Below are 9,614 nucleotides of genomic sequence, written 5' to 3' on the forward strand. Positions count from 1 at the left end.
GGAGGCCCGGACTTCTCATTCTGAGGAGGGGGCTGGGGGCTGGGAATCCTGCGTCTGGAGAAATTATGATCAGATCTCTAGAGAGTCAAGTCCAATTCCCGGGCCTTTGCTTTCTTGAATGGTAATTGTCAGACCGCTCGGACCAGGCTGGGGGTTGGTGGGGAGAAGCCTCGGGTCGAGGGAAACCGCCTCAGGTCTGCAGGAGAGGGAGGCTTTTGCTACTAGCCGGCTCTGCCTCGGCCTCTGTGGAAGAGAGTTTCCCTTCCACTTCTGCTTTCTCCGTTCCCGCCCTCGGGAGAGGCGGTACGTTCCCTTCTGGAAAGCAGCAGTCAGGTGCCGGACGCTAGGATTCCCTCAGAAGGAGAGACTGGGAGCCGGGACTCTCGAGTTTGCGGGTGGATGGGGCGGACGGGGGATCGGCGGCCCCTGGTGGGCGCGGGGACACTTTCCCGCCAGAGGCTCTCACGCCGGGACTCAGAGCCGGAGGAGGCTTTGCACCCGCCCATGGAGAAGCCAGGTTAACAGGTTCTGCATCCCCGCGGGAGGACGCGACAGGGGGCGGAAGCCGCTGGGGAGTGGCCGGACTCGGCGCATCCAGGTACACTGGGCGGATGGAGAACCTAGAAACTGGAGGGGAAGAGGTCGAAGCGCCGGGTCCAGCGTTGCAGCTGGGCGCTAGATCTCCGTGTCCACGGAAGGATGGGCTGCTAGGAGGCCAGGTGGGCTGCCCCGGGCTGGCCGATGTCAGGCAGGAGGGGGGCTGGGGCGCGGGTCTCCTGGTCCTGGGAGGGCACAGGGCGGGGGCTGCTGCCCTAGACCGGGGAGCTGGGGCTCCGCGCCAGGGAAGGGGCGGGGCTCCACCTCCGAGCTACCTGCCGGCCAGGGAGAGGCGGAGGCTGTGATCCTCCGGACCACGTCCCCGCTCCTACCTCCCCTTCCCGAGCCCTCGCAGCCAGTCGGGGGAGGCGGCGTGGAGGGGGAGGGCTGTCGGGCCTGGGAACCTGGAGTCCAGGGTTCCGGGGGCCGCCGGATGTGGGCTGCACTTGGGGCCGGAACGCTCCGTTCACGCCAAGCTGACTGTGGAGCTCAGGTAAGTGAGAAATGCAGATGCCTCGGACCCAGGAATCGGGGCTTCAGTCCCAGGAGGCGCTCCCCCAACCTCTAACCCCCTATGACCCCCAGGAGTCTCCTCCACCCCGACCCCCAACTCCTGCTCCTCCAGGAAACAAGATCCCCCATCCAGGCCTGGACCTCTAGCCTCTCATGTTCTACTTGGCCTGTTGCTTCCTGCCACCTCCGTGGTGCACTCCGCCCGTCACACACAGGTTCACTGAGAAAGGAGTTGGGGCAATGCTGTCCAACGTCAGTGGACCTTGCTGCCTGGGAGAGTGAAATTCCAAGATGTGAGGACAAGGTGGTGGGTCCTGAACCATTGCTATTTTGGAAACCACTAATTTTCACCATCTTCCATCTGGTGAAATTCCAAGCCCTTAGCTTCTCCTAATTCAGATCCAGGAGCCCTGATCCCCTTTTCCCTCAGACCCAGGTGTCCAAACCCAGAGTTTCCTCATTCTCTCAGGCCTCTCCTCCTTGACATTCATTCTCAAGCTTTGAGTATCTCGTAATTCACTTTTCTTCCCTTGCAGCCATGTGGGCACCCAGGGTCCGTCACCTCTGTCTGACCTTCCTGCTAGCCTGTGTTTTTGCCTCAGTCTTCTTCCTCCACATCCACCGAGACCTCTTTCACAATGGCTTAGGCCTGTCTGCCCTATGTCCCGACCGTAACCCAGTGACATCCCCTGTGGCCATCATCTGCCTGTCGGACACACCCATAAACCCCAAGACCTCTTTTTCCTGTCCCAAGCATCCTGCTTCCCTCTCAGGAACCTGGACTATCTACCCAAATGGCCGGCTTGGGAACCAGATGGGGCAGTACGCCACGCTGCTGGCCCTGGCCCAGCTCAACGGCCGCCAGGCCTTCATCCAGCCTGCCATGCACGCCACCCTGGCCCCCGTGTTCCGCATCACCCTGCCCGTGCTGGCGCCTGAGGTGAACGGCTGCACTCCTTGGCGGGAGCTGGAGCTTCACGACTGGATGTCGGAGGAGTACGCCCAATTGAAGGAGCCCTGGCTGAGGCTCACCGGTTTCCCCTGCTCCTGGACTTTCTTCCATCATCTCCGGGAACAGATCCGCAGCGAGTTCACACTGCACGACCACCTTCGGCGAGAGGCCCAGAGTTTACTGAGTCAGTTCCGGCTCAGCCGCACGGGGGACCGCCCGAGCACCTTCGTGGGTGTCCACGTGCGCCGTGGGGACTACCTGGAGGTGATGCCCTATCAATGGAAGGGTGTAGTGGGTGATCGCGCTTACCTCCAGCAGGCTATGGACTGGTTCCGGGCCCGGCATGAAGCCCCGATCTTTGTGGTCACCAGCAACGGCATGGAGTGGTGCCGGGAAAACATCGACACCTCCCGGGGGGATGTGATCTTCGCTGGCGATGGGCAAGAGCGTACCCCTGGCAAGGACTTCGCGCTGCTGACACAGTGCAACCACACCATCATGACCATTGGCACCTTCGGCTTCTGGGCCGCCTACCTGGCTGGTGGAAACACCGTCTACCTGGCCAACTTTACCCTGCCTAACTCCAACTTCCTAAATATCTTTAAACCCGAGGCCGCCTTCCTGCCTGAGTGGGTGGGCATTAATGCAGACTTGACTCCGCTCCAGATGTTGGCTGAGCATTGAGCAGCAAGGAGACTTTCTGAAATAGTCTGATCAACCTAGGGCCAGTGTTATGTATCTCTGGAAGCCCAGCAGCTTCTGGAGAAGCTGGTGGTCCTGCAGCTGGTGGACACCCATTTCTAGAGTGATTCTAGTTGGCTAGACTTGGAGAAAAAGGGGGGGGGCTGGCTTTCTGCAACTGCCAGAACATTCTAGAATCAATGGAAGATCTCATGATGGCTGGCAATGTCTGCAGAAGCTCATGACAGTTCTAGAATGCACAGTGCCCACCTGTTCTTCCCAGCCCATATCCAGAGTACTTCTAGATCACTGCCCCACCAGGAACAGGGAACTCCCTGTTCCAGCATTGACCATCCTGGTCTTTTTGAGAAGAGAGATTTCTCTTCCCTGGGTCATCAGGACAGAAGGAACTCATGGGTGTGCTACAGCAAGCACTCACCAACTCCCCTTCTGTGTTTCTGGAATGATTCTAGAGGAGGGATTTTTTTCTGGAGAGGATCAGCTCTAATGCCTGTAAAGAACCCTGTGGGGACCTTCCAGAGGGGTTGGGATTCTGGAATTCCAGATTACCTCTGCAAAGAAACTAACAAAGGTAAAACCAGCAGCCCAACACCTCACCACTGCTAGAAAGGTTGATGGATGACAAACTCTCTGTAGCTGGGGCAGTTTGTGTGAAAAGTGGAACTTTACCCAACATTTCAGCCCCTGAAAAACCACAAATATGGTAAAACATGGGAGGGGTGGGGGAAGGGATGCTGCTGAATGCTGCAGCTTATGGAGCAAGGCTCTGCAGAGATCTAGGGACACCTTTTTTTTTTTAAGCTCAAAACTACCAAAGGTAGACATGCAAATCTTGGCTCCAAGTTCATGTTGCTTTACCCAATTAAGGAAGTTTCCTCCTCTTCAGCTGGGCTGCTGGGGAGTGATGGTGTAACAGGGAAGAACAAAATCTGATTCCATGTTGGATCTGTTTCTTTTATGTTAACTTTTGCTTTCCCTTGTTTTTGTTACTATAATCACTAAAAGGATGCTATCTATAGCTATAAGCATACATAATGGTCTGCATGGGGAACCCTGCCCCTCTGCCTGAATGTTAAACCAAAGTGCCTTTGTTCAGCTCACAGGGAAACATCCTGCCCGCCCACCCATGAAGGACTGCAAGAAAGAAGAAATTAACACACCCCCTCCCCGATGCTGGCCAAGCCAGGAGATGTTTTGCAAGACTTATGGCCTTTTTACTTTACTTCCTCACCTCCTCCCCCTCTCTGTTCTATAAAAGAAACTAGCATCCAGGCCCCATAAGATGGTACTCTAGGACACTAGTCTGCCCTCTTCTCTAACACCTGGCTTTCTGAATAAAGTCACTGTTCCTTGCCTCAACACCTCATCTCCCAATTTATTGGCCTGTCATGCAGCGAGCTTGGACTCGGTAACAATGGGGTTGATTTACTGAAAGTCAGCTGGCGTAAGGGTGCCCTCTGGGCTTGCAGAAAGCTGCGGGTATTGTGCCCCTGGCCAACCACTCTCTGCCCCTGAATTCACAGAGCCTCTAAATCTGGCTTTGGGTAAGTCAGGGATGAAAGAATCAGAAGGTATGCAGACCCAAGACTGGTCTCCAACCCAGGCAGGAGCACAGGGTCTGGCCAAAGAGGATGGGATTCTTGACTCAGATTTCAGGATTCCCTTGAGGCTTTCTGAAGGAAGCGAAGGTAGACACTTTAATTACAGAGTTGTCTGAGAATTTAAGCCCTTTTCTAGTCTTCTCAGGGAATTTTGGGGGACCAGTCCCTACTCAGCTGCCGTAGGTGGGAGAGAGGGAGGTATGAATTAAAAATCCTCATCACCAACCCGTCTCTGCAGGTTTTTTGGAGTCTCGTGTGCATGAGGATGTGTGTAAGTGAGTAGGAGTAAAGGTGTGGAGGTTCCGGGGACTCTCACTTCTCATGTCTTGGGATACTGTTCCTGCTCTCTTGTTACTGCACTTGTGTGAGTTATGGTCTCAGAGACCCAATTCCTTTCCCGGACTCTCAGCACTGGCCTCCAGACCTCTCTTTCCCCTGGGACCTCAGCATACAGCCCGAGGCTGGAGAAAGAAGGTGGAGGGGTAGATGGGGGAGTGAGCAAAGATTATAGTTTAAAAAAAAATTTTTTTTTTGGCCGCGCTGCTTGGCATGCAGTATCTTAGTTCCCTCACCAGGGATCAAACTCGAGTCCCCTGCAGTGGAAGCGCAGAGTCTTAACTGATGGACCGCCAGTGAAGTCCCAATATTATAATTATTGAACTACATTTCCCATAAAGCTATGGGGTTGTCTGCAGTAATCGGTTATGGAGAGACCCCAGGGCCTTCTGGGAGTCGTAGTCCTAGGGCTAGAAAGGCCCACTTCCCACGTTTTCGTGGCTCGAGGACAGTGTTTCCCGAGGGCCGTGGTCAGCTAGCCAAAAGCCTGGGTCCTGGGGCCCAGAGAGAGGCGGAGATTGAAGGCTAGAAGCCCTTTCCTTAGCTTGGAAACCAGAGCCCACAGGGTAAGTCCCCTTCGGTAGACGCTGGGAAAGTTCTAGTCTGAAAAGGGGGCTGTGACATCATGGAGCTATGGGCGGGGCCTCCCTTTGTTGCGGTCCAATCAGACTAAGAGTTGGGCTTCTGGGCGGGGCCAAGGAAACCTCAGGGAATATCTCCTGGGAATTTGGGGCCCAGCCGTGGGTAGCCGGAAGGCAGAGGCTTGGGAGTTCCTATTAGTAAGGGGCGAACCGTGGCTGTGACCTCCAATTAAAGACTGTCTATACCACGCAACCAACCTTCCCCTCCCTCCCACCCACCCCCCCGCCAAAATCCTTAATTTTAGTCGTGGGAAAAAGAGTGGAAGGAGTGGCCTGTTCGTCCTCTCTGAAAGCCCTCAGAACCTGGACTCTTCAGCGAGCCCTAGTGTTGGAAGGTACAACAGTCAGGAGTCAAGGTCGGGCTGCGGCTGTTTAGAGTGATTCGGCACTCCTCGGTTTTCTAATGAGAAGTGTGCGCCCTGTAAATTGGGGCTCCATTAGTCTCGGGGAAGGGTTTCTCTCCGTTTAGCGTTCACCTTCTCGGTTTGGGGTAAGAGGAGCCTCCCTGGAGTTCGGCGCGAGCTGCGCGCTCTGGCCGCAATGGGGCCGCGGCGGCTTCCCCTCCTGGTGGCGGCTCTGGCCGGCTGCCTGCTTCCCGCCCGGGGCTGTGTCATGTGTGATCCAAAGGTCGTGGAGGCGCTGAACTCCTTGGAGACGGATTACCTGCCTGGCCACCTGGAGGCCAAGCATCACAAAAACGTGATGAAAAGGGTAAAGCAGGCAGTGGAAGCTTTCAAGGACCTGCCGATTGACGAGGATTCCTATATGGGGGTCGTCGGTGAGGACGGAGTGCGACTTCTGGGTCCTGGGAAAGGAGGGGTCTGGGGCTAGGACTGCTGGGAGGTGCTGGGGAGAAAGGGCCGGAGGTACAGTCTCCTGGGTTCGGGAATGGAGAAGGCTGGGATGCAGATTCTGGGGTTCCCCAGGGCTGGCAAATACTGTTCTCCCTACCTTTTATCCTGCAATTTTATTCAATATGTAATAAAATAAGACTACAACTCCCAGAAGGCAACGTCGTGGGTTAATCCCTTTACCAGGCCAATCCTTGCCCATTGGCCCCATGGGTGTTGTAGTTTCTAAGACTAGGTGAGCCAATGAGACAGCAATGCTTGGAATCTGGGGTTTATCTCCCCCCACAGATGAGGCCACACTGGAAAAGGCAGCTTGGAGTTTGCTGAAGGATCTGAAACGCATCATGGACAGTGATGTAAAAGGTAAATGCACAGAGGGGGCAGGAGAGGGCTTCCAGAAACTCTCAGGGAAGTGATTGCTGGTGACACCTGGTCTGGTGGTCAGGTACTGGACTCTGGAACCAGACTGCCTAGGTTCAAATTCTGGCTTTGCCGGTTTCCTAGCTGTGTGGCGTTGAGCGCTTTGTCACCTCTAAAATGGAAACCATAACAGAGCCTTCATCCCAGTTGTTGCTTAGCCCAGTGGCCAGCATTATGTTAAGTGGTCATTACATTTTATTGTCCTTCCCTGAGAAGACCCAAAAGCCAGGCTCTGCAGACAGAGGCCAACTTCCTGTACCTCACATCTGGGAGGAGCAGGAGGGTGGGGGTGGGGACTACTCTGAGTCATCCTGCTTCTTCCCAGGTGAGCTCTTCGTGAAGGAGCTGTTCTGGATGTTGCGCCTGGCAAAGGATAACTTTGCCAGCTACGCTGCTCAGTTTCAAAAAGCGGGTGAGAGAAGATGGGAGTCCGGCATCCCAGCCTTCTCTTTTCACAGTCCAGGAGTCCCTGACCCCAGCCTTCTGCTTCTCCGAGTCCCATCCATCAGCTCTCCCAACCCCTTCCTCCCTCAGACCCAGGGGCCCAGACACCCAAGTCTTTCCTTCCTGGAACTCAAGAGCCCCAGCCCTAGCCTGTTCCTTCACCCCCTCTCTCATCCCCTTTAACTTAGAAATCTGACTTTTTTTTTTTTTTTTTTTTTTTTTTAATTCTTTCTACCGAGGCAGCTTTTTGTCCCAACAAATGTGGTGAGTCCGGATTATGGGAACTGGTCCTCTATCCCTCATCCCTGCCCCGTGAATACCCAGCCTCCCTCTTTTGGATCTGTGTGTTTTTTCATTCTCCGCGTGGAGGGGTTCCTGGGTCTCCCGTATTCCTTTTGCACCTCGGACTTCTTGGGAAGCGGGCATATACTTTTTGCACTCTTTACTGAGCTTGGTTAGACCGGCTTCCTACAGGGCTGTGTTCTAGCCCAGCTCCGCAGGCTGACCTCCTCAGGATTCAGCTCTTGAGCCCGCCCCAGCCCTTGGCCCTGCCCTCTCCTCTTAGCCCCGCCTCTTAGTAGGAGGACACAGCCTCGATCCTGCCCTTTCAGGTTTGATGTTGCAGCCTCTGATCTGGTGCAGTACCTGCCAGAAGCAGGTTCACTCTTGTCGAAAGTCCTCGAATTGCGGAGGTGAGAGAGCTGGGCCCAGCCGGAGGGGTTGGCGCAAGAGGGGCGGAGCCAGAGGAGAGATCAAGAGTCTAAAGAGGTCGGAGACTGGAGACAGCCAACAAGAAAAGGCGTGGGGGGAGACCAAGTGGAAGGGGGTTGGAAGAGGGCCCAGAACCGTGAAAGAGCATCCCACAGTAACCCCCTATCCCCAGAGCGCAAAGTCAAGGTCCATCAAATGGAAGATATGATCCTGGATTGTGAGCTCAACTGGCATAAAATCTCTCAAGGCCTGACGGATTACAGCTTTTATAGGGTGGGGCCCTCCGACTCCCGTTACCCTTGAACTCCAAGTCCATCAGGCTTGCATGAGCCCCCTGGCCCTTGGATCCACAGGCCTGCACGCATAATGCCCATGACCCATGACCTACCAAGTTTGGCTTCTTCTGATCCCCTGGGACCCCATGCCCTGACCAGTACATCCTGGACTCCCATCTCCCCACTGAAGCCCCATGATCTCCTCACCCCTGTACTCCCCAACCCCTGAATCCCCCAGGCCTCTGTGACCCCTTGAGCTTGGGTCTAGGTTTGGGGGAACCATTCTGAGACCTTGATGTCCAAGGGGAAGGAGCCCACCCTGACCAAGACCATGGTGCGTCCGAAGGATGCAGGCACCTATCGCTGCGAGCTGGGCTCCGTGCAATCCAGTCCAGCCACGATCATCTATTTTCATGTCACAGGTGAGTGCTGGGGAGTTGAGAGAAGTGGGATTCAGGGTCCTGGCGGGGGCGGGGTGGGGGGCGGCTTCAGGGGCGTGGCTTATGGGGCATAACTTCCCATCGGGGTGTGGTTTCAGGCCACGAGGGTATGGCTTCCTGCCCTGAGCGTGGCCTCTGGCCACTGCGCCAGGGCTCCCTTGTGGGTGTGTTTGGGCTTCACGCAGTTGGAGGCGTGATTATGTCCCGGAGGGCCTGGGTCCTGGGGCAAGTTACTGTGGGGAGAGCTTGCCTTGGCCTTGGCGGGACCTTTGCGCCCTCCCAGGACTGCTCCTAACCGCTGTTCTATCAGTATTGCCCAAAAGAATCGTGGAGGAGATACCGTCACCAAACACTGAAACCGAGGATGAGGTGGCCCCAGGTGAGGTGACTTTGGATCGCCCCCAGACGGCCACAACCCTCCAGTCGCAGTCTCCGAAGCCAGAGAAAGTGCTGAGAAGCCGCCTGGTCGGGCCGCTGATCTGGGGCTTTGTCGTGCTGATAGCCAGCGTTGCAACCGCGTGAGCCGCCCACTGAAGAAGGCAGGGCTTGGCGCGAGGGGCGGGGGCTTCCAACTACCTAATACAGAAGGGGGTCTCCAGCCAAGGAACGCTGAGAGCCGGACTTCCTTTGGGAGCGGGGCTTACCTAGGAGGGCGAAGCTTGGATAATTGCTAGAATAAGATCAAACATAGAGAGGCCGAGAGGGGTGTTCCTCCCTCATTAGGACCTAACCTGTTTCTGCTATTTGTACCCCAACCAGGATACTTTTCTCTCGGTCTGGGAAAGTGATCGATTTCATAAAGTCCTCCTGGTTCAGCACTGGCAATGGAGCTGCTCAGGACTCTGGGGTTTCAAAAGAAAAGACCAAAGAATCAAGGAGAAAATAAATATTTATCTGGTTGTCTAAGTATCTGACTCACTCCTCCGGACTGATTCTAACTTTTGGTTCCCCTAGGGAAGCCTGGGGATGGTCTTCTGTCTGAGGGAGGAGGGGCTGGGAACCTGGTCCTGTGGGTCCTGGAAGGGGCCAACTGGCTGCGATGTAATTCCAGAATCAAGGAGTGGGGCCGGGCCAGCCTTCCCCAGGTCTCCTCCCCCAGGCCCGGTCCCCTCACAGGACGCCCCCTCCCCG

General features: G+C 55.6%; 2 protein-coding genes across 16 annotated transcripts; both read left to right on the forward strand.

Moving 5' to 3' along the window:
• The first annotated feature begins 511 nt into the window (after nt 1–511).
• FUT1 (fucosyltransferase 1 (H blood group)) lies at nt 512–4,125 on the forward strand. Of its 5 annotated transcripts, XR_009499051.1 has the most exons (3): nt 988–1,090; nt 1,647–3,335; nt 3,861–4,125. XR_009499051.1 is itself a non-coding variant. In XM_059904923.1 (2 exons), exon 2 carries the CDS (start codon nt 1,649–1,651, stop codon nt 2,744–2,746), a length of 1,098 nt encoding a protein of 365 aa, XP_059760906.1. In that variant the 5' UTR covers nt 512–598; nt 1,647–1,648; the 3' UTR covers nt 2,747–4,125. The 5 variants fall into 5 exon arrangements, 4 of the variants coding, with proteins under 4 accessions (XP_059760906.1, XP_059760909.1, XP_059760907.1 ...); XM_059904923.1 differs by lacking the exon at nt 988–1,090 and adding an exon at nt 512–598 and having other exon boundaries at nt 1,647–4,125; XM_059904926.1 differs by lacking the exon at nt 988–1,090 and adding an exon at nt 580–719 and having other exon boundaries at nt 1,647–4,125.
• A 1,013-nt stretch (nt 4,126–5,138) lies between these two features.
• Nucleotides 5,139–9,514, forward strand: IZUMO1 (izumo sperm-oocyte fusion 1). Of its 11 annotated transcripts, none has more exons than XM_059906199.1 (10): nt 5,139–5,267; nt 5,588–6,120; nt 6,482–6,556; nt 6,939–7,025; nt 7,301–7,321; nt 7,669–7,749; nt 7,941–8,041; nt 8,312–8,377; nt 8,794–8,862; nt 9,243–9,514. In XM_059906199.1, the coding sequence occupies exons 2-10, from the start codon at nt 5,883–5,885 to the stop codon at nt 9,387–9,389; spliced, it is 885 nt and encodes a 294-aa protein (XP_059762182.1). In that variant the 5' UTR covers nt 5,139–5,267; nt 5,588–5,882; the 3' UTR covers nt 9,390–9,514. The 11 variants fall into 11 exon arrangements, with proteins under 11 accessions (XP_059762182.1, XP_059762178.1, XP_059762174.1 ...); XM_059906195.1 differs by having other exon boundaries at nt 8,312–8,465; nt 8,794–9,022; nt 9,243–9,389; XM_059906191.1 differs by having other exon boundaries at nt 8,312–8,465; nt 8,794–9,001; nt 9,243–9,389.
• The last annotated feature ends 100 nt before the right edge of the window (nt 9,515–9,614 follow it).

The sequence above is a fragment of the Balaenoptera ricei genome, chromosome 19 (genome assembly GCF_028023285.1).
Source record: "Balaenoptera ricei isolate mBalRic1 chromosome 19, mBalRic1.hap2, whole genome shotgun sequence".
Classification (NCBI taxonomy): Eukaryota; Metazoa; Chordata; class Mammalia; order Artiodactyla; family Balaenopteridae; genus Balaenoptera; species Balaenoptera ricei.

Bases quoted from the DNA above. Each gene is read 5' to 3' on its own strand.
- IZUMO1 (XM_059906191.1), top strand. From the start codon at position 5,883: ATGGGGCCGCGGCGGCTTCCCCTCCTGGTGGCGGCTCTGGCCGGCTGC. The intron at 6,121-6,481 runs GTGAGGACGGAG...CTCCCCCCACAG, and splicing joins TTCCTATATGGGGGTCGTCG to ATGAGGCCACACTGGAAAAG. The intron at 7,750-7,940 runs GTGAGAGAGCTG...CCCTATCCCCAG, and splicing joins AAAGTCCTCGAATTGCGGAG to AGCGCAAAGTCAAGGTCCAT.
- FUT1 (XM_059904923.1), top strand. From the start codon at position 1,649: ATGTGGGCACCCAGGGTCCGTCACCTCTGTCTGACCTTCCTGCTAGCC.